The sequence below is a fragment of the Ranitomeya variabilis genome, chromosome 1, assembly GCF_051348905.1.
Source record: "Ranitomeya variabilis isolate aRanVar5 chromosome 1, aRanVar5.hap1, whole genome shotgun sequence".
Lineage (NCBI taxonomy): Eukaryota > Metazoa > Chordata > Amphibia > Anura > Dendrobatidae > Ranitomeya > Ranitomeya variabilis.
The window spans coordinates 74215350-74240083 of NC_135232.1; the positions used below are offsets into that span (position 1 = coordinate 74215350).

Consider the following 24734-nt stretch of genomic DNA (forward strand, 5'->3'; position numbering starts at 1 on the left):
TATTTACAATTCCCCTTAAATGACCTTTCCCCCTTTTAATTGAGTCCCAGGGTCACGGACCGGGTCGCCGCCACCGTGACATCCCCTTTAAGTGTGACTGGACCCGGTGCCGAGTATCCCCATTGCCCAGGCGGGCAACTCATGTATTATCCCTATGTAATATGTTATGGTTATGTGTGCAAATTGCATATTCGCGATCACGCTGCCGCCCGCTTCTGGTGCCGGCACAGAGAATCCTGACAGCTCTAAGTGTGCGCATTCTGAGGATTCACAAGCCTGCAATACCCCTTTAATGAATCTTAAGAGCAGCTTCACTGAGTTGCAGTGACCTCACCCGCTCAGTATTATGTATAAGTATTGTCGGAAACGGCTTTTATAAATAAAGGAATTTCCTGAGCATAAAAAAAGAAAAAATTCACTTCCACATCCATGGGTGCAGGACGCTCACCCAAGACACTCAGTGCACAGTACGAGATCATAGTGCTCAGTGTTATGACTACATTTCATTAACGCTTCATTTCATGCAGTTTAATCCCCCCGGTAATCTAGTGCTATACAAGGGATCAAGTTCCTAGGGGATTATTTCCATCATACCGATGTCCCGTATGTAAGTATTTCCGTTAGTTCTGACGTCGGTCCACAGTTACTTGAGTTTAAACGAAGACTATTTCATGCGATTGTGACACTTCTACAGTAACAGATCCTATAATACCGCAATACTATGACACCAAGGTCAGTCAGGTGTTAAACATGAGAAATCGTTTCATTATCAGGACATTCATTTATTCATATGGTGATTATAGCACAGCAATAACAGGAGGACTGAATCCTTCTAGTCAATGACAGAATGAGCTATAATTAGTGTTGAGCGATACCGTCCGATACTTGAAAGTATCGGTATCGGAAAGTATCGGCCGATACCGGCAAAGTATCGGATCTAATCCGATACCGATACCCGATACCAATACAAGTCAATGGGACTCAAGTATTGGAAGGTATCCCTGATGGTTCCCAGGGTCTGAAGGAGAGGAAACTCTCCTTCAGGCCCTGGGAACCATATTAATGTGTAAAAGAAAGAATTAAAATAAAAAATATTGCTATACTCACCTCTCCGACGCAGCCTGGACCTCACCGAGGGAACCGGCAGCGTTCTTTGCTTAAAATGCGCGCGTTTACTTCCTTCCGTGACGTCACGGCTTGTGATTGGTCGCGTGCCACCCATGTGGCCGCGACGCGACCAATCACAGCAAGCCGTGACGTAATTTTCAGGTCCTGAATGCCTAATTCTAGGCATTCAGGATTTTAAAATTACATTCCGGCTTGTGATTGGTCGCGTCGCGGTCACATGGGCGACGCGACCAATCACGGGAGGCAGGAAACGCGCGCATTTTAAAATTACGTCACGGCTTGTGATTGGTTGCGTGCCGCCCATGTGACCGCGACGCGACCAATCACAGCAAGCCGTGACATAATTTCAGGTCCTGAATGCACAAAATCTGTGCACTCCATGCAACGCAATACTCATCCACACACTGCAGAGAAAGTGCACTGCATCATTGTCCCTGTGCATCTGATGTCTCAGCGCAGCGGGCGCAATGTCATCCTTGTATCGCTACCACAGTGCCGAACAGTGCAGACCACATGCTACAGAGACCAGGACAGCTGGAGAATGGGGGAGATGAGTTTTTTACAAATCAATGAGTACTTTGTGGAAGCCATCATGTGGTATCCCGGTACCCAGTCTACTGCTGCTGAGTGAAACAGTTGTTGTGTGGCAGTAGATTTGCTCCAGATTTGCTCCAGTGTGCCAGAACTACTTTGGTCACAGTGAGTTAGGAGATATAATACATTGCATGTGCGTACACTGAGGATTCATAAATATGCATTGTAATTTGTACTTTGCTGCCATCTACTGGTCAATGTATGCATATGAAAGTTAGTCAATTAAAGGGAACCTGTCACCCTCAAAATCGAAGGTGAGCTAAGCCCACCAGCATCAGGGGCTTTTCTACAGCATTCTTAAATGCTGTAGATAAGCCACCGATGTATCCTAAAAGATGAGAAAAAGAGGTAGGATTATACTCGGAGGGGCGGTCTGCTCCGAGGGGCATCGCAGTCCGGTCCAGCACCTCCCATCTTCTTACGATGACGTCCTCTGCTTGTCTTAACGCTGCGGCTCCGGTGCAGGCATACTTTGTCTGCCCTGATGAGGACAGAGCAAAGTACTGCAGTGCGCAGGTGCTGAACTTCTCTGACCTTTCCCGGCACCTGCGCACTACAGTACTTTGCTCTGCCCTCAACAGGGCAGACAAAGTATGCCTGCGCCGGAGCCGCAGCGTGAATACAGGAAGAGGACGTCATCGTAAGAAGATGGGAGGCACCGGACCGCGATGCCCATCAGACCGGACTGCAGCGGAACCACCCCTGGGTGAGTATAATATATAACATTTATTTCTCATCTTTCAGGAAACATCGGGAGCTCATCTACAGCATTCCAGAATGCTGTAGATAAGCCCCTGATGCTGGTGGGCTTAGCTCATCTTCAATTTTGGAGGTGACAGGTTCCCTTTAATCTCCTCACCACAAGCTGCCATAGAAATGGCTGGGAGGAGCCAGGAGTGTTTAAACTAGGGATTGGGGGGAGGGTATTCAATTTATAGGAAGGGAAGATAGTGCAGATAGAGACCTGGGCACAAATAAGGGAGTTGGGGGTGGCGGTGGCATGGGGGTGGGGTTAGAACAGTTAATAATTTAAGAAAGAATAGAGGTACAGAGAGGAACATCAAGTGCATGTATACTAATGCCAGAAGCCTCGCCAACAAAATGGACGAATTAGAATTAATGGTGTTGGAGCATAATTTTGACATGGTGGGGATATCTGAGACGTGGCTGGATGAGAGCCATGACTGGGCTGTTAACTTGCAGGGCTATAGCCTTTTCAGAAATGACCGTACAGATAAGCGAGGGGGAGGGGTGTGTCTATATGTAATATCTTCCTTAAAACCCATCCTGCGTGATAATATAGGTGAATTTAATGAAAATGTAGAGTCCCTGTGGGTGCAGATAAGGGGAGGGGGAAAAAATAATAAATTATTGATAGGGATTTGTTATAAATCTCCAAAAATAATGGAAGCAACGGAGAATATCCTAGTAAAGCAAATAGATGAAGCTGCGACTCAAGGAGAAGTCATTATTATGGGGGACTTCAACTACCCTGAAATAGATTGGGGAACAGAAACCTGCAGTTCCAGCAAAGGTAATCGGTTTTTGACAACTATGAGAGACAATTACCTTTCACAACTGGTTCAGGACCCAACAAGAAGGGGGGCACTGCTAGACCTAATATTAACCAACAGGCCAGACCGCATATCAAATATAAGAGTTGGGTGTCACTTGGGGAATAGTGATCACAAAATAATAAGTTTTCATGTCTCCTTTAATAAGATGTGTAGTAGAGGGGTGACAAGGACACTAAACTTCAGGAGGGCAAATTTCCAACGGATGAGAGAGGATCTTGGTGCAATTAACTGGGACGATATCCTGAGACACAAAAATACACAAAGAAAATGGGAGACGTTTATTAGCATCCTGGATAGGACCTGTGCACAGTATATACCGTATGGGAATAAACATACTAGAAATAGGAGGAAACCAATATGGCTAAATAGAGCTGTAAGGGGCGCAATAAGTGACAAAAAGAAAGCATTTAGAGAATTAAAGGAAGTAGGTAGTGATGAGGCATTAAATAAATACAGAGAATTAAATAAATTCTGTAAAAAGCAAATCAAGGCAGCAAAGATTGAGACAGAGAGACTCATTGCCAGAGAGAGCAAAAATAATCCCAAAATATTCTTTAACTACATAAATAGTAAGAAACTAAAAAATGATAGTGTTGGCCCCCTTAAAAATAGTCTGGGTGAAATGGTGGATGAGGATGAGGAAAAAGCCAATATGCTAAATGACTTTTTTTCATCAGTATTTACAAAAGAAAATCCCATGGCAGACAAAATGACTAGTGATAAAAATTCCCAATTAAATGTCACCTGCTTAACCCAGCAGGAAGTACGGCGGCGTCTAAAAATCACTAAAATTGACAAATCTCTGGGCCCGGATGGGATACACCCCCGAGTACTGCAGGAATTAAGTACAGTCATTGATAGACCATTATTTTTAATCTTTAAAGAGTCCATAATAACAGGGTCTGTACTACAGGACTGGCGTATAGCAAATGTGGTGCCAATATTCAAAAAAGGGACAAAAACTGAACTCGGAAATTATAGGCCAGTAAGCTCTACTGTGGGTAAAATCCTGGAGGGCATTTGTGGAGATCAGACTGAAAGAATCCATTGTGTCTTTCTCCTGAGACATCTGGCTTATATCAGGAAACTTAAGCAAAGTTGACATTTCCTTTTATGGACGCATTCCTTCTTGATATTGTAACCTTTTACCTACATACCAGAAACTGTACCTTATCTCTAGTATAGACTGTTTTTGTAAAAGGATGTGAAATATGAGCGCTTGTGCGCATGTCTGTAAATGAATAACTCTTTTCTATATAAAGGAGGGGTAGAGCCCAGTGAGTCAGACGTGCTCCTGGGCTTCCCCTGTATATGATCACACAACCTTTTGTGCTGCGTGTCATTTTACTCGGATCCCTACCTCTAGTAAGCCAGGGACTGAGAAGGACTTAACATTTCTTTGGTGCACCGAACAGGGACCCGAGGTGAGAGTATTTGCTCGAGATTTACCTGCGGATACGGACAACGGAGATCTGGGATAATGGACGGCAAATGAACTGAAAAACCTGGCCAGGTAAGAGACATTATTAGTTCTCTTTTATCTGCCCTGTATTATCCGAAAGATCTCTATGAGCCGTGTCACGCTGGGTTAGTCTAGTAGTGAGTAGATACCTATAAAACTCGGGTTACCATATTGTATAGATTTATGAGTCCTGTCCCTGGCAGTGTGTGAACAGTGTGAAGGTTGTGGTATGTTGTGAAAGAAGAGCAAAAGTGCGTAGAAAAATAAGCCGAAATAGTTGGGGTATAAGCCTTATACACGGAAGTCAGCCTAACTGGGTCATGTGGTTGCGTCCTTCTGGGAGACCTCCGCCCATGCTTGACTCTCATTAAGTGCTTAACCTCCTTCATTTCTGGATAAGGTTTGATAGAATGAGCCCAGGACGCGGTTTCATGAGCCTGGGACAAGTATGCTAACTGACACAGAAAGTTTTGTGATCTGTATGGTGTTGCTGGGTCTGTTTGCGTGTATAATAGCACTTAAGTACGTTCTGCATGTTAGGAAGAACGGAGCAGACAAGCCTTTCAATATTTTAGCTCCCTAGGAGAGAAGGCAACGAGACATCACCATAGAGTAAGTGATTGTCCAAACGTCACCTGGGGTAGAAATAGCTAATATTGAAAAAGAAAAATGGGAAATAAACAGACAAAAACCGTCTTAGGACAAGTGGAAGCAGCAGATATCATACAGGAAAGATGTGGAAAGACAGTCAGAAGTCAGATTAGAAGGGTAAGAGAAAAATTGGGAATTTCAGAAGCACTTATGTTCAGTACAGAATGGGAAAAACTGAGTAAAGAACGAGGTGGAATTATCAAAGACAATGGGTGGGAAGAAATCATACATTGTATGATAGAGGTCTCAAAAACAGCTAAAGAGGAGAATTGGAAGTACGATCCAGACACTTCCAAATGGATCATGGGGAAGGGAAAAAGTTGTGACATAATCCCGCCACCTTACCTAGATCCAAAAGCCCAATCATTTGTACCATCTGGAAGAGCAGAAGGAGGAAAACAATTTCCAGCCTTGTATCCCAATCTTGGTGGGGTAGGAGGATGGGAATGTTCACACTGTGGACAACAAAATCCAGATTGGAGAAATGATTGCCTAGCCTGTGGTACACCTAGATATGGCGCTGTACTTGCCCCTGTTAGGGTAGTACCAAGACCCTTTAGGGAACCTGGTGCTGACGGGGTAATGGGAACTAGATATCATCAGACCCGACAGTATTTTCCATGGTCTCCAGCCGAGGGTATGTCCCTCCTGCATAATGCGCCTGATCCCACTCAATATCCTATCCGATTTGCACAATACATACAACAAATCATGCAGACTCATGCTGGGGTCTGGGCGGACGGGGAAGAATTATGTAGAATGAAAATGTCCCCCGGACTTTTTCAGGAATTATTGACACACCTACAGCCCAATAGACCAGTGGCAGAAGGGGGTGCCTTACAGACAGAAGCATCAGGTACCCAGTTCACAGAGGCATTAATAATTTTCATGAGAGGAAAGCAGAGGGAAAGGGGGTCTACAGGTGTGATTATGCAGAAATTTGGGCAAAGTATTGAAGAATATAGTCAAGAACTAGAAAATAGCTTTAGGGATGAAGGATTGGATTTGACTGATGCTTCAGTAAGGAGACTTTTTACAAAACAATTAATAGAGGGGCTAGATCCGAAAATCAGAGAAAAATTTAAATCCTCTACTCCAGATTGGAGAACAATTGAACAACCAAATATTGTGAAACAACGATGTTTAGGAATAGCCATGGATATGAGAGAGAATCGTAAGCCTGTTAGAATAGCACAAGCTAATACAGGAGGAAGAGTGAGACACAATTTTTCTTGCCACTACTGTAAAAAGCCAGGTCATTTTCAAAGAGAGTGCAGGAAGAAGTTGGCAGATATAAAGTCAGGCAAATTTGTTCCCAGAAATAACCCTCCCCAAACGGACAACCAGCAGAAATCTACCATCATAGATGGTCCCATACCAGATTCAGATTGACTCGATGTGTTACAAACTTCCCTACCAGCTAGAAGACCTATGATACAGGTGAATGTGGGGGGGAGAGAGATTCCATTTTTGATAGATACAGGTGCAACTTCCTCAATTTTGAATCAAGATTTTCTTCCGAATCCGGAAGATATTTCAGAACAAACAACTTTTGCTGAGGGTTATGATGGGGTAATTCGAACACTGCCATATACTGTGCCCCTAGAGGTCTCATTAGGACCTAAATGTTTTGCATCCAGATTTTTGTATGCCAGAGGTGCCCCAACATGTCTGTTAGGAACTGATGTACTAAAGAAATTAGAAGCTAACATCAATTTTAGGGAAGATGGCACAGTTATGCTGACTATCCCTGATGATGCAGAATCATTAGAACAATATGTCAGAATTCAGGCTTTTGAGGATTATACTGAAGAAAAAGAGTACACTACAGATCTAGACCTCTCAATGATCCCAGAAACACTGTGGGCACAGGGTGACACTGATGTGGGATTATTGCATATTTCTCCTGTAAAACTATCTGTGCAACCAGGAACTGTTCTCCCACAGCTCAGACAATACCCTGTGAGTGCCCAGCAGGAATTAGCAATTACAAAACAGATAGAGGGATATAGAGAGAAAGGAGTTTTGGTAGAGATACAATCACCTGCTAACACTCCTCTGTATCCAGTCAAGAAGAGAACTCTTGATAAGGGTTCTATGCCCAAATATCGTATGGTACATGATCTAAGAGAAATAAACAAAGTTCTAGATCCAATCACCCCAGTTGTACCCAATCCTCATACGTTACTATCACAGATACCAGCCAGTTCTCAAGTATTTACTGTAATAGATCTTTCAAATGCATTTTTCTCGGTTCCTTTACACCAAGATAGTTGGCATTTGTTTGCATTTACATTTAAGGGCAAACAGTTGGCGTGGACACGCCTTCCACAGGGAATGATACACTCCCCTACTCTTTATTCAAATGCCCTACAAACAGTTCTTCAAAGGTTTGAACCTGAACCACAGGTAGTAATTTTACAGTATGTGGATGACATACTACTTTGCTGCCCAGATCTAGAAACCGCAGAAAGGTCCACTGTAAGTTTACTATGTTTTCTAGAAAAAGAAGGGTGTAAAGTGAATAGACAAAAGCTACAAGTTTGTCAGACCAAAGTGGTCTTTCTAGGTCATTGCATTTCTCAAGGTAAAAAGCATCTTACATCTCAAAGAACTGAAGCAATAAGACAGATGAATGAGCCTAGAAATCATAAACAGCTACGAGCATTTTAGGAATAGTGTCTCATTGTAGACAATGGATTATACATGCCAGTCAACTAATGCAATCACTGTATGACTGTGTAAAAAGTGAACCTTATTTGTTGACAAAAGAAGGTCAGATTTCGTTCCAACAATTAAAAGATGCCCTTGTTTCAGCTCCAGCGTTAGGGCTACCAGACTACACCAAACCATTTCAGCTTATGGCTGCAGAAGTTGATTCTCATGCTACAGGAGTTCTTACCCAGAAGCATGCAGGGAAACAAAGACCAATTGCATATCTTTCAGCAAGGTTAGATCCCGTAGCTAGAGCAGCGCCAACCTGTGTACGTGTAGTTGTTGCTGTCTCACTATTGTTGGACAAAGCATCAGAAATTGTCCTAGAGTATCCACTCACAGTTCAAACTACGCATGATGTTTATGGGATATTAAACCAGGTCCAACCAAAACACATTTCCATGGCCAGACATTTGCGGCTACAGTGTTCTTTGCTGCTCCCCTCTACTATCACATTTGCAAGGCTTCAGACTCTTAATTTAGCAACACTGCTACCTCTCGAGTCTGAAGGGGGGAATAAGGACACTGATCCACACGCAAATTTTTTCCCTACAGACACACATGATTGTACAGAGCTCATTTTACAAGAAACGGCAGGCTTACCCAATGTATCCGAAACACCACTTCAAAATCCAGATTTAGAGCTGTTTATAGACGGTAGTAGGTTTGCAGATGACACAGGTAACTTCCATACAGGGTATGCAGTTGTGTCAGAATCTGAAACTCTCAAAGCAGAACCACTTCCACCAAAACAGTCTGCACAAGAAGCAGAACTAACAGCATTGATCGAAGCGCTAAAAATAGCTGAGAATCAGACAGCTAATATATACACTGATTCTAGGTATGCACATGGTATTGTGTTTGACTTTGGAGTAATCTGGAGAGCTAGAGGTTACATGACAGCATCAGGACAACCTGTAAAACATGCTTCTTTGATCAAACAGATCTTAGAGGCTGCACAAGAAACAAAATAAGTAGCAGTAATTAAGGTAGCTGCACATGTGAGACTCGACACTAGGGAATCTAGGGGAAATGATAGGGCTGATAAAGCAGCCAAAGCAGCAGCAGTCAAACCCTTACAACAGGTTCATACTGTAAACCTCACAGAAAATACTGAAGATAGACTGAGACAAGCACAGGAAGATGCAGGAGAAGAGGAGAGGGACAGGTGGAAAAAGGAAGGGGCAGAAGAACAAGCGGGAATTTGGAAGAAAGATGGACTAATATGTCTACCTAGAGCCTGGTACCCGATTGTAGTTGGTGGACTACACCACCCTACTCATGTGTCTGCAAATGCAATGACACTACTGGCAAAGCAAGTCTGGTTGGCTCCAGGTTTTGGCAACTACGCAAGAGACTATTGTGCTGCATGCGTTATATGCCTGGCACATAATCCCGGACAGACAACAAAGACCCCTATGAAGCACCACGTCCGACCTCTCTATCCGTTTCAGCGATTACAAATAGACTTTATCCAGCTGCCAAAAAGTAATGGGTATGAGTATGTGTTGGTGTGTGTGGACATGTTCTCAGGGTGGCCAGAGGCCTATCCAGTTCGGAAGGCTTCAGCTAAAAACACTGCTGTAAAGCTAGTTGCCGAACTGATACCCCGTTACGGTCTCCCTGAAGTGATCGAGTCAGATAGGGGTACTCATTTCACTGGAGAAATATTTCAAAATGTACTGAAAATGTTGGGTGTTGAAAGTCAGTTACACACTCCGTACCATCCTCAAAGTTCTGGTAAGGTGGAACGCATGAATGGAACTTTAAAATTAAAAATACAGAAAGCCATGGCTGAAACAGGAAAGCCTTGGACAGAATGCCTTCCACTGGCCCTTTACTCAATACGCAATACCCCAAGGGGTAAGACTAAACTGTCTCCATATGAAATTTTGTTTGGCAGGACTGCCAATTTAGGATGTTATTTTCCACAGCAACTTGTGTTAAATATTGAGTCATTGACTTCTTATGTGCAAAATCTTCAGAAACAATTAACTAAGGTGCATGCACAAGTTTTTGCTTCCCTTCCAGATCCTGACAACACAGAAGGAAGTCACAAGTTGGAACCAGGTGATCAAGTCTATGTAAAAAGACACACCAGAAAGGCTCTAGAACCAAGGTTTGACGGACCCTTCCAAGTCCTGTTGACAACACCTACATCAGTCAAGCTTGAAGGAAAGGCATCATGGATACATGCAAGCCATTGCAAAAAAAGCAGTATAAACTCATGATATTGATGTTAATAATGATAACCTCAACGGAGGCGTGGGATAGACTGAATTCTCTAGCCCCTTTGAACAATAGATTCGTACAACATCATAAAAAATTAGTGCATGACTTGTTAAACAATACACAAACCCTGACAGATTGTTGGATCTGTACCCATTCACCGGTATCAGCCACAAGTATACCTTTTCTAGCAGTTCCCGTATCAGCAGAAGAAATATTCGCTTGGCCTAATTGTTCAGACAACCTGGCCAACAACCAAACTGGTAATGCTAGGCTGTGGAATACTACAATCGCCATACCAATTGTGGGATGGGTAGAATTTCCTTGGTGGCAGGGTAATCTCTCAGGGACTGGTACACATCTACAATATTTGGCCTATAAGGGTGGGGCCTGGGTACCTAGGAATAAGACTGGATTAACTAATTTAGGACAGGTCCCCACAGAAAATCTACAGCTCAGTTTCAGTACAACCGCCGATCCCTCTGATGCTTTCAAACCTGTAGTATTGGAAAGATACATACACAATAGAAATTGGGAACATTCTGAGTTGTTCCCTCAAGGTAATGCAAGCGATTGTACAAGCAAACCGGGGAACCTGGTTTGTAATGAATCTGATGAGTATGTCAATGGAATGCCTGTATGTGGAAATCCCGCAGCCGGGTACTGTAGCCCCTTGGGACAAAAACCCTCTTGGTGTATGCTTCAGGATGTATCTAGATTTGTGGATTTGGCTCACAGATTGGTATTGCAGCACTCAGCTCTATGGGATCTGCCTGAAGGTACATTTTGGATATGCGGAGAAGGAGCATATAAATGGCTTCCCGTAGGTATAAAGGGTACTTGTACATTAGGACGCCTAACCCCAGCTACATTCATAATTTCAAATAAACAAGTGAATATGCAAGCCGTGCCCAAGCACACACTATATAAAAGAGCTGCAGATAACTCACCACGACCCTCGGGGAGGCCACATATAGTACAAATGGGAATTCCTAACAAAATTGCTAGTACCATTTTTATTTATCCTATGTTAACACAAATGTGGGATAAATTAGTTAGAGCCACGGATTATTTAGATGATCAGATCTGGGATATATTGGATATACTAAACACTAGTATAGCTGTACAGAATCAGCTTATAATAGTCGTCAACCAACATACCCTGGTATTGGATTACCTAACTGCCTCACAAGGGGGTATGTGTCAAATCATCGGACCCACCTGCTGTCATTATATAGACCCGAATAGTACTATGAGTATGACATTTAAATTAAAGGACGTACAACGACTCAGAGATCAGTATGACAAAGATAATGACCAGAATAAGGATAGCTGGTGGTCAGATACCTTTTCTTTTCTTAACCCAGCCAACTGGTTCAGAGGAATCGGTGGGTGGGTTGCTGGGATTATGCAGAGCATAATACATATAGTTATGATTATTGTAGTCATATACGTACGATTCCAGATTGTGCTCAAGGGTATCTCAGTATGCACAGATAAACTTTGTGTAATAGATGCAAGAGTATAAATTTTTTTTCTTTTATTATCCTCTAGTGATTCTAATTAATATTACCGTACTAATTTTTGTTTTTATATTTTAGTATACTGCTAAAGAAGAAAATAATTTGCGATAGAAGAATTAATACTAGATTTGATTCTCTTATTAATAATATAAGTGTGTGCATGTGTAATACCAAAAATAAAGGCTTTGTCTTTGGCCCTGTGGTAATAAAAAAAGAATATGTCAAAGGGGGGAATTGTGGAGATCAGACTGAAAGAATCCATTGTGTCTTTCTCCTGAGACATCTGGCTTATATCAGGAAACTTAAGCAAAGTTGACATTTCCTTTTATGGACGCATTCCTTCTTGATATTGTAACCTTTTACCTACATACCAGAAACTGTACCTTATCTCTAGTATAGACTGTTTTTGTAAAAGGATGTGAAATATGAGCGCTTGTGCGCATGTCTGTAAATGAATAACTCTTTTCTATATAAAGGAGGGGTAGAGCCCAGTGAGTCAGACGTGCTCCTGGGCTTCCCCTGTATATGATCACACAACCTTTTGTGCTGCGTGTCATTTTACTTGGATCCCTACCTCTAGTAAGCCAGGGACTGAGAAGGACTTAACACATTCTAAGGGATGCTATACTGGAGTATCTGAAGAGGAATAACCTCATGACCCAGTATCAGCACGGGTTACCGATCATGTGAGACTAATTTGATCAGCTTCTATGATGAGGTAAGTTCCGGACTGGACCAAGGGAACCCAGTGGATGTAGTGTATATGGACTTTTCAAAAGCTTTTGATACGGTGCCACACAAAAGGTTGATACATAAAATGAGAATAATGGGGATAGGGGAAAATATGTGTAAGGGGGTTGAGAGCTGGCTCAGGGATAGGAAACAAAGGGTGGTTATTAATGGAGCACTGTTATGACCCCAATGGCGAGGGTCTCAGAGGTACGTGGAAGTCTGCAGAATACAAAAATCCAGCTCATAGGGCAGTGGTAACTGGGTTGACCATATATCTACTCCTAACGCCAACACTAGAAGTAGCCGGGGATCATTCCTACGTTGATTCTAGATGACACGCTCCAGCCGGAGAATCTAGCTACCCCTAGTAGAGGAAAACAAAAGACCTTTCTTGCCTCCAGAGAAGGGGACCCCAAAGCTGGATAGAAGCCCCCCACAAATAATAACGGTGAGGTAAGAGGAAATGACAAACACAGAAATGAACCAGGTTTAGCACAGAGAGGCCCGCTTACTGATAGCAGAATAAAGAAAGGTAACTTATATGGTCAACAAAAACCCTATCAAAATCCACACTGGAAATTCAAGAACCCCCGAACCGTCTAACGGTCCGGGGGGAGAACACCAGCCCCCTAGAGCTTCCAGCAAAGGTCAGGATATAGATTTGGAACAAGCTGGACAAAAATACAAAACCAAAACAAATAGCAAAAAGCAAAAGGCAGACTTAGCTGATATAACTGGAACCAGGATCAGTAGACAAGAGCACAGCAGACTAGCTCTGATAACTACGTTGCCAGGCATTGAACTGAAGGTCTAGGGAGCTTATATAGCAACACCCCTAACTAACGACCCAGGTGCGGATAAAAGGAATGACAGAAAAACCAGAGTCAAAAAACTAGTAACCACTAGAGGGAGCAAAAAGCAAATTCACAACAGTACCCCCCCCTTAGTGAGGGGTCACCGAACCCTCACCACGACCACCAGGGCGATCAGGATGAGCGGCATGAAAGGCACGAACTAAATCGGCCGCATGAACATCAGAGGCGACCACCCAGGAATTATCCTCCTGACCATAGCCCTTCCACTTGACCAGGTACTGAAGCCTCCGCCTGGAGAGGCGAGAATCCAAGATCTTCTCCACCACGTACTCCAACTCGCCCTCAACCAACACCGGAGCAGGAGGCTCAGCAGAAGGAACTACAGGCACAATGTACCGCCGCAACAAGGACCTATGAAATACATTGTGAATAGCAAACGACACAGGAAGATCCAGACGAAAAGATACAGGATTAAGGATTTCCAATATCTTGTAAGGCCCAATAAAACGAGGTTTAAATTTGGGAGAGGAGACCTTCATAGGAACAAAGCGGGAAGAAAGCCATACCAAATCCCCAACGCGTAGTCGGGGACCCACACCGCGGCGGCGGTTGGCAAAGCGCTGAGCCCTCTCCTGTGACAACTTCAAGTTGTCCACCACATGATTCCAGATCCGCTGCAACCTATCTACCACAGAATCCACCCCAGGACAGTCAGAAGGCTCCACATGACCCGAAGAAAAGCGAGGATGGAAACCAGAGTTGCAGAAAAAAGGCGAAACCAAGGTGGCGGAACTAGCCCGATTATTAAGGGCAAACTCAGCCAACGGCAAGAATGTCACCCAATCGTCCTGATCAGCAGAGACAAAACACCTCAAATAAGCCTCCAAAGTCTGATTGGTTCGCTCCGTCTGTCCATTAGTCTGAGGATGGAAAGCAGACGAAAACGACAAATCAATGCCCATCCTACTACAAAAGGATCGCCAGAACCTAGAAACGAACTGGGATCCTCTGTCTGACACAATATTCTCAGGGATGCCGTGCAAACGAACCACGTTCTGGAAAAACACAGGAACCAGATCGGAAGAGGAAGGCAGCTTAGGCAAAGGAACCAAATGGACCATCTTGGAGAAGCGATCACATATCACCCAGATAACGGACATGCCCTGAGATAGCGGAAGATCAGAAATGAAATCCATGGAGATATGTGTCCAAGGTCTCTTCGGGACAGGCAAGGGCAAGAGCAAACCGCTGGCACGAGAACAGCAAGGCTTAGCTCGAGCACAAGTCCCACAGGACTGCACAAATGACCGCACATCCCTTGACAAGGAAGGCCACCAAAAGGACCTGGCCACCAGATCTCTGGTGCCAAAAATTCCCGGGTGACCTGCCAACACCGAGGAATGAACCTCGGAAATGACTCTGCTGGTCCATTTATCCGGGACAAACAGTCTGTCAGGTGGACAAGACTCAGGCCTATCAGCCTGAAATCTCTGCAACACATGTCGCAGATCCGGAGAAATAGCTGACAAGATAACTCCATCTTTAAGAATACCAACAGGATCAGCGACTCCAGGAGCATCAGGCACAAAGCTCCTAGAAAGAGCATCGGCCTTCACATTCTTTGAACCTGGTAAATACGAGACAACAAAATCAAAGCGGGAGAAAAACAATGACCAGCGGGCCTGTCTCGGATTAAGGCGTTTAGCAGACTCGAGATACATCAGATTTTTGTGATCAGTCAAGACCACCACACGATGCTTAGCACCCTCGAGCCAATGACGCCACTCCTCAAATGCCCATTTCATGGCCAACAACTCCCGATTGCCCACATCATAATTTCGCTCGGCAGGCGAAAACTTCCTGGAGAAAAAGGCACAAGGTTTCATAACAGAGCAACCAGGGCCTCTCTGCGACAAAACGGCCCCTGCTCCAATCTCTGAAGCATCCACCTCAACCTGAAAGGGAAGTGAGACATCGGGCTGGCACAAAACAGGCGCCGAAGTAAACCGGCGCTTCAACTCCTGGAAAGCCTCCACGGCAGCAGGAGCCCAGTTAGCTACATCGGAGCCCTTCTTGGTCATATCCGTCAACGGTTTCACAATGCTAGAAAAATTAGCGATAAAACGACGGTAGAAGTTAGCGAAACCCAAGAACTTCTGAAGACTCTTAACCGACGAGGGCTGAGTCCAATCAAGAATAGCTCGGACCTTGACTGGGTCCATCTCCACAGCAGAAGGGGAAAAAATGAACCCCAAAAAGGGAACCTTCTGTACACCAAAGAGACACTTTGAGCCCTTGACAAACAAAGAATTTTCACGCAAAATTTTAAAGACCAACCTGACCTGCTCCACATGCGAATCCCAATCATCAGAAAAAACCAAAATATCATCCAGATAAACAATCAAAAATTTATCCAGATACTTCCGGAAAATGTCATGCATAAAGGACTGAAAAACTGAAGGCGCATTGGAGAGCCCAAAAGGCATCACCAAGTACTCAAAATGACCTTCGGGCGTATTGAATGCGGTTTTCCATTCATCACCTTGCTTAATGCGCACAAGGTTGTACGCACCACGAAGGTCTATCTTGGTGAACCACTTGGCACCTTTAATCCGGGCAAACAAGTCAGACAACAGCGGTAAAGGATACTGAAATTTGACAGTGATCTTATTTAAAAGCCGATAATCAATACAAGGTCTCAAAGATCCGTCCTTTTTTGCCACAAAAAAGAATCCCGCACCAAGGGGGGAAGAAGACGGACGAATATGTCCTTTCTCCAGAGACTCCTTGATATATGAACGCATAGCGGTATGTTCAGGTACCGACAGATTAAACAGTCTTCCCTTAGGAAACTTACTGCCTGGGATCAAATCTATAGCACAGTCACAGTCCCTATGAGGAGGCAGTGCACTGGACTCAGACTCACTGAAGACATCCTGATAATCAGACAAATACTCCGGAACTTCCGAAGGCGTAGAAGAAGCAATAGACACAGGCAGGGAATCCCCATGAATACCACGACAGCCCCAACTTGAGACTGACATAGCCTTCCAGTCCAGGACTGGATTATGGGTCTGTAACCATGGCAGCCCTAAAACAACCAAATCATGCATTTTATGTAAAACCAGGAAACGTATCACCTCGCGGTGTTCAGGAGTCATGCACATGATAACCTGTGTCCAATACTGCGGTTTATTTGCTGCCAATGGCGTAGCATCAATACCCCTAAGAGGAATAGGATTTTCTAATGGTTCAAGAGTAAAACCACAGTGCTTAGCAAATGACAGATCCATAAGACTCAGGGCAGCACCTGAATCTACAAACGCCATGACAGGATAAGACGACAGTGAGCAAATCAAAGTTACAGACAGAATAAATTTAGGTTGCAAATTACCAACGGTGACAGGACTAACAAACTTAGCTATACGTTTAGAGCATGCTGAGATAACATGTGTAGAATCACCACAGTAGTAGCACAAGCCATTCCGGCGTCTATGAATTTTCCGCTCATTTCTAGTCAGGATTCTATCACATTGCATTAAATCAGGTGTCTGTTCAGACAACACCATGAGGGAATTTGCGGTTTTTCTATCACATTGCACCGAATTAGGTGTCTGTTCAGACAACACCATGAGGGAATTTGCGGTTTTGCGCTCCCGCAACCGCCGGTCAATTTGAATAGCCAGTGCCATAGTATCATTGAGACCTGTGGGAATGGGAAAACCCACCATAACATTCTTAATGGCTTCAGATAGGCCATTTCTAAAATTAGCGGCCAGTGCACACTCGTTCCAATGTGTCAGCACGGACCATTTCCGAAATTTTTGGCAATACACTTCAGCCTCGTCCTGCCCCTGAGACATAGCCAGCAAGGCCTTTTCTGCCTGAATCTCAAGATTGGGTTCCTCATAAAGTAAACCGAGCGCCAGAAAAAACGCATCAATATCAGCCAATGCCGGATCTCCTGGCGCCAGCGAAAAAGCCCAATCCTGAGGGTCGCCCCGTAAGAACGAAATAACTATTTTTACTTGCTGAGCAGAGTCTCCAGATGAACAGGGTCTCAGGGACAAAAACAATTTACAATTATTCACAAAATTCCTAAACTTAAACCTGTCTCCGGAAAACAGTTCAGGAATCGGTATTTTAGGTTCTGACCTAGGATTTCTGATAACATAGTCTTGTATGCCCTGCACACGAGTAGCCAGCTGGTCCACACTTGTAATCAAGGTCTGGACATTCATGTCTGCAGCAAGCATAGCCACTCTGAGGTAAAGGGGAAGAAGAAAGAAAAAAAAAAAAAACTCAGAATCTTCTTTCTTATAATCCCTCTTCTGCAACGCATTAAACATTTAATACTGGCCTGGCAAACTGTTATGACCCCAATGGCGAGGGTCTCAGAGGTACGTGGAAGTCTGCAGAATACAAAAATCCAGCTCATAGGGCAGTGGTAACTGGGTTGACCATATATCTACTCCTAACGCCAACACTAGAAGTAGCCGGGGATCATTCCTACGTTGATTCTAGATGACACGCTCCAGCCGGAGAATCTAGCTACCCCTAGTAGAGGAAAACAAAAGACCTTTCTTGCCTCCAGAGAAGGGGACCCCAAAGCTGGATAGAAGCCCCCCACAAATAATAACGGTGAGGTAAGAGGAAATGACAAACACAGAAATGAACCAGGTTTAGCACAGAGAGGCCCGCTTACTGATAGCAGAATAAAGAAAGGTAACTTATATGGTCAACAAAAACCCTATCAAAATCCACACTGGAAATTCAAGAACCCCCGAACCGTCTAACGGTCCGGGGGGAGAACACCAGCCCCCTAGAGCTTCCAGCAAAGGTCAGGATATAGATTTGGAACAAGCTGGACAAAAATACAAAACCAAAACAAATAGCAAAAAGCAAAAGGCAGACTTAGCTGATATAACTGGAACCAGGATCAGTAGACAAGAGCACAGCAGACTAGCTCTGATAACTACGTTGCCAGGCATTGAACTGAAGGTCTAGGGAGCTTATATAGCAACACCCCTAACTAACGACCCAGGTGCGGATAAAAGGAATGACAGAAAAACCAGAGTCAAAAAACTAGTAACCACTAGAGGGAGCAAAAAGCAAATTCACAACAGAGCACACTCGGACTGGGTCGCGGTTAGCAGTGGGGTACCACAGGGGTCAGTATTGGGCCCTCTTCTTTTTAACATATTTATTAATGACCTTGTAGGGGGCAAACATAGTTGAATTTCAATATTTGCAGATGACACTAAACTCTGCAGGGTAATCAATACAGGGGAGGACAATTTTATATTACAGGATGATTTATGTAAACTAGAAGCTTGGGCTGATAAATGGCAAATGAGCTTTAATGGGGATAAATGTAAGGTCATGCGCTTGGGTAGAAGTAATAAGATGTATAACTATGTGCTTAATTCTAAAACTCTGGGCAAAACCGTCAATCAAAAAGACCTGGGTGTATGGGTGGATGACAAACTCATATTCAGTGGCCAGTGTCAGGCAGCTGCTACAAAGGCAAATAAAATAATGGGATGTATTAAAAGAGGCATAGATGCTCATGAGGAGAACATAATTTTACCTCTATACAAGTCACTAGTGCGACCACACTTAGAATACTGTGCACAGTTCTGGTCTCCGGTGTATAAGAAAGACATAGCTGAACTGGAGTGGGTGCAGAGAAGAGCGACCAAGGTTATTAGAGGACTGGGGGGTCTGCAATACCAAGATAGGTTATTACACTTGGGGCTGTTTAGTTTGGAAAAACGAAGACTAAGGGGTCATCTTATTTTAATGTATAAGTATATGAGGGGACAGTACAAAGACCTTTCTGATGATCTTTTTAATCATAGACCTGAGACAGGGACAAGGGGGCATCCTCTACATCTGGAGAAAAGAAGGTTTAAGCATAGTAACAGACGCGGATTCTTTACTGTAAGAGCAGTGAGACTATGGAACTCTCTGCCGTATGATGTTGTAATGAGTGATTCATTACTTAAATTTAAGAGGGGACTGGATGCCTTTCTGGAAAAGTATAATGTTACAGGGTATATACACTAGATTCCTTGATAAGGCGTTGATCCAGGGAACTAGTCTGACTGCCGTATGTGGAGTCGGGAAGGAATTTTTTTCCCCAATGTGGAGCTTACTCTTTGCCACATGGTTTTTTTTTTGCCTTCCTCTGGATCAACATGTTAGGGCATGTTAGGTTAGGCTATGGGTTGAACTAGATGGACTTAAAGTCTTCCTTCAACCTTAATAACTATGTAACTTACTATGTAACTCACACAGGTCCTGTGAGCTGGTACAAACCAGTTTAGTCCTGTCTAGTCAAGGAAAAGGAATGAAGTTGCACTGATAGCTGAATTTATTCCAATCCATGCTGAGGAGAACATCACCCTTCACATAGTCGTCTCCACAAAAGGAGTGAAGCCTCAGTCAGGAGAGATAAGGCTGAACAAATGCTCTCCTGCCTACTTTTCCTATGTGCTTCTGGTCAGAACCAGCTTCATTGTGTCTGCCACCGCAACTCTGCAACATCTGGCGCCTCCCCCGCGGCTCACCGCAATTATAATAATTTGAGGGCCATAATACTAATTGGAGGGCTATTTGGGAGGCCATCATACTATTTGGAGGACTATGCGGGGCTCATTATACTGTATTAAGGCTGTATGGGACCAATTATACTGTTTGAAGGGCTAGTAGGGACTATTATAATGTGTGCAGGTCATTATATAGTGAGGAGGTTTATGTAGTGGCCACTATGCTGTATGAAATGCCACTGTACTGTATGGAGGGCTATGTGGGGGGCATCATATTGTATAGAGGACTGTGTCGGGGCCATAATACTGTGTGCAGTGGCTATCCTACTGTGTTGAGGTCACTGTGGGTGTATCATATTTTACAGGGGATAGAGTAGGGAGGGTTCTGGTGAGGAATTAACTCTTGGGGTATCTTGCTGAGTTTGGGGGGCACATTCCAGCGTCATACTTTAATGGGGCCATGGAAGGAGTATCTTAGTGTGTGGGAACACTAAGGGGCTTTAATGGGGAAAAATTAAGGCCCGCAAAGTTATGGGATATGCTCTTATGTGAAACCGCCTAATGTTTTTGTGTGTGTGTGTGTGTGTGTGTGTGTTGGGGGGGGGGAAGAGGGAGATCGGACTTCTGCTATGGGGACCCCATGATTTCTACATGCCCCTGGTGTGGTCCTCAACATGTTGAAGAAAATAGTGTGCACCTCCAATAGTAAGGAAGTTGATTGTGAGTATCAGGGTGCCACACCTTGCATGGAGAAGGAATGTGGACTAGGAAGAGAAAGGCCAAATAAAAAATGGTGTGCACACCTGATGCAATATCATAGAGAAACAATACATATAACATGTAACTTCATTGGAAAACTTGGACATGCAAAAAATGAAACATAATAAAAAAATTTAAAAGCATGTATACAACATGGTAGTCATCCAACACCCCAGGACAGTATGTATATGGAACAACAACCAACATGCAAAGCTCCACTGGTGGGTAAATGGGCAAAGCATATACCGTACCTAATAGAAGCTATCACAGGGTCACAAAATGTGATGTACAAAATACAGGTCCATATATAGTTGCAAATATGGCAAACAAAGCCCCTTGTCTAGGGGTGACCTGTAGAAATACAGCCAAATATAGAGAGACCACACAAGTGTCACTGAAATATGTGTAGAACAAACAAACCACGTAAACCTATATAACATTCAATTATCATAGTAAATACCGTAGAGCAAACATATGCACATATTGGTAATGTAAAAAAAGGGGGTTTATGCATGTGTAGTCAGTCAGTTTAAGATTTTGAATGCATGCTATGGAAATCACAAACCAGATAACTTGGGTGATAGTCAAGATGGAAGAAGAGGAATATACAAATGGGTAGTCAAAGAGGGGCCTGCGACCCTGATGGAAAAAGAGTAGTGGAGCTAGGAGAAGATATCCGCGGGCATACTGTAGCTCAAAAGAAGTTCCTGCAGAGAGCCATGATAAGCGATGTATCCCAATGTTTAGGGGTGTGGGTGAGAACCCCACGCGTATCGCTGTGCAAGACAGCTTCATGAGGGGAAGTAGTGTAGGGTCATCATACCGTACAGGGTGGCAAGATAGGACATCTGCTATAGGGCTCCATGATTGTGTGGTCCTCAACATGTTCTGTGGAAATGCCCTTGAAGATCACACCCCACTGATTAACACCACTAAATTGACATATAAGGACGCTTCCTAAAACTCAATGTAGACAAAACCGAATTCATCATCTTTCCCCCACCTCACGTATCCCCCCTACCCAATCTATCTATTATGGTAAACGGCATCACGCTCTCTCCCGCTCCTGAAATCCGCTGCCTCAGGGTAACTCTTGACTCTGCCCTGTCCTTCAAACCTCACATCCAAGCTCTTGCCACCTCCTGTCGCCTCCAACTCAAAAATATTGCCAGAATCCATTCCTTCCTCAACCCACAATCTACCAAAACTCTTGTGCATGCCCTCATCATCTCCCGCCTCGATTACTGCAACACCCTCCTCTGTGGCCTTCCCGCTAACTCTCTTGCACCACTCCAGTCTGTCCTCAACTCTGCTGCCCGCCTAATCCACCTCTCTCCTCGCTACTCCCCTGCTTCTCCCCTCTGCAAATCCCTCCACTGGCTCCCAATCCTCCAACGAATCCAGTTCAAACTACTAACACTGATCTACAAAGCCATCCACAACCTATCCCCTCCCTATATCTCTGAACTAATCTCCCAATATCTTCCCTCACGTAATCTTCGTTCATCCCAAGACCTCCTACTCTCCTCCACACTTATTCGTTCCTCACACAACCGCCTCCAAGATTTCTCCTGAATATCCCCCATCCTCTGGATCCTTCAGACGGAACCTGAAAACCCATCTCTTCAGGAAAGCCTACAGCCTACAATAACCGAGCCGCCGCCTCACCACCGTCAGAGCCGCCGCCGCCTCACCCCTAACTTCTGTCTCTTCCCCAATATCCCATAGAATGTAAGTCCGCAAGGACAGGGTCCTCTCCCCTCTGTACCAGTCTGTCACTGTACACCTGTTTACTGTAAATTATATCTATAACCATGTATGTAACCCCTTTCTCATGTACAGCACAATGGAATTAATGGTGCTATATAAATAAATAATAATAATAATAATAAATGAGGGGGCCATATCTCAGGAATGGAGAGATGCAGGAACTGAATCAACATAGATTACCGTAATTAGAACAGCGACACATAACCTTTTTAGTGTAGACAGAATGACAAATTCCGCTCTGAATTTTTCAACATCAGCAAATACAAATATGAATAAAAAATTGTCAAGCACTTACATAGGCATTAACAATATTGGGGCGTTCTTGGCTCAGAACTGGACCGACTTCTGGATCCTTAAAATTGAACTCAACCGACACATTAACAGAGTTTAAAAAATCTGGCTTCTCCTATAATAAAGTGCAAAAAAATATTAGTGGGATTATTTTCCTCACATGATTTACAATGTTGTTTTCACACGCTGATTTTACATTGTTAATATTTATTGGGCCTCAAAAACCAGAAAGCCCCTTTCCAAATACCCTATCTAGTCTTTGGCTCCAACATACATTACGTGTAGTATAGATCAGATACAAAGAGAGTCTTTTGGTTTTAAAAGGGACTGTGTACGTCTTCTTTTATCTTGTGAGTAAAATTGAACACTTGCTACCAGGTTCAAGCCGAGATCACAGCAGATTGCTATACTTAAAGAGTAACTGCTGTTTTAAGCAAGTTAACAACATTTCTTTCTCCCGTCCTGCCCATTTTGGAGGAGTAAAGAGAAACTGTCATAAAAAAATTCAACTCTGGCAACATTTTTGTACAACTTATGCAAGACAATTGTGACTTTCCCAAACAGTTTGTGCCAGAACTTGATGAATTGGGACCATGGTTTTAATACCAAGCTACACATATTACTTGCCACCATATAGAAGTCATGGTTCACACATTTTCCACTCCGTAAGATCATGCCTTGTACCATCCTTCCATGTGATTCAGTGAAAAGACTCCGTGATAGAAAGCGATGTGAATCCAGAGTAATTTTGTATTCCAGGTCTGCAGACAGAATTATAAACATGTAAAAACGTCATCACTTGCAAAATGTACTAATTTGTTTTTGTTCCTCTTGTCTCAGACTCACTGAATTTTTCCAGTTTACTTGTCCCAGATTTAATAACGATATTAAAGCAGTATCTAGAAGAAATGCAGACAGTCTCCTTGTTGTTCCTATGGCAGTTTTTATGTTCCATATTGATGACATTCGGGGTAAATACCGGACTCACTTCCACCTCTGCAACATCCCGGGACCTGAAGAAGGTTCACAATGCATTTACGGTGGAATAAATGAAGAGAAAACATTGTGGCTAATTTTACGCCGGTCAGTTACGCACCTTTAGATAAAGTGAGACCTATAGGCATCTAATAAAAAAATATTCCAAAAATATATGTCTCGGTTACCTATTTTCTCTTCTTTTTCACTACTGTATGTATTTACTCCTGATGTAAAGATTTATGTTTTTGTCGGATTTTGCCAACATTGCTTTAATGTGTATGGCCACCTATAGGACCCCCAGCAGACAGGCTGCTTCCTTGTTTTGCAGCTGTCTCGTCTCTCAGATTTCACACCATCAGCTGCAGTGGCTGTGCAAAATCATCCCAGCAGCAAAAGAGGGAAAACACAGACCAGAGCGAAATCTGAAATATGACCATTTTCAATACCCGGGCCGTGACTTATTCCATGGTTGAATTTTTTTGAGGGGCCAGACTAGACACAGACATTAGAATATCATAAAAACTTCAACATTCCAAAATAAACAAAAAAAAAACAAAACGAAAATACATCCTTAAGGTCCAGGTGCTCTATAACCAAAAAAAATTAAAGGAAAGATCCGTTCTACTTTTACTCTTTTCCACAATTGTAAACAGCTTTCAAGTAAGTGTATAGTGGTTAGAGAAAAAGTCAGTGTTTCACTTATAGGATTTTTATTTTATAGGCTTTGGTTTCGGTGATGGGTTCTCAGCTAGCCCAATATTAGGAGAGATATTTCTAGTAGAGGTGAGGAAATCAATTCAATACAAATTGAATTTTTGTTGAGTTTTTGGCAATTTGTTGCACTTGGAGAATTCAAACAATTTTGTGATTCGTTTTCAATGAATTGCCAAAAACACAGTGGCTCGCGATACTATTCACCCCCATTGGCAGTTTTCATGTTTAACTGCCTCACAACCTAG

General features: G+C 43.4%; 1 protein-coding gene across 2 annotated transcripts in view; it reads right to left on the reverse strand.

The window, feature by feature from the left end:
• The window catches only part of ITGA1 (integrin subunit alpha 1), a 286895-nt gene that overhangs the window by 35858 nt on the left and 226303 nt on the right, over positions 1-24734 (reverse strand). For both annotated transcript variants that reach the window (XM_077285259.1, XM_077285250.1), the window contains exons 16-18: positions 23644-23810; positions 23425-23558; positions 22802-22912 (exon numbers count right to left, since the gene is read on the reverse strand). In XM_077285259.1, the coding sequence (XP_077141374.1) occupies positions 22802-22912; positions 23425-23558; positions 23644-23810 (412 nt within the window). The remainder of the gene's footprint in view (positions 1-22801; positions 22913-23424; positions 23559-23643; positions 23811-24734) is intronic.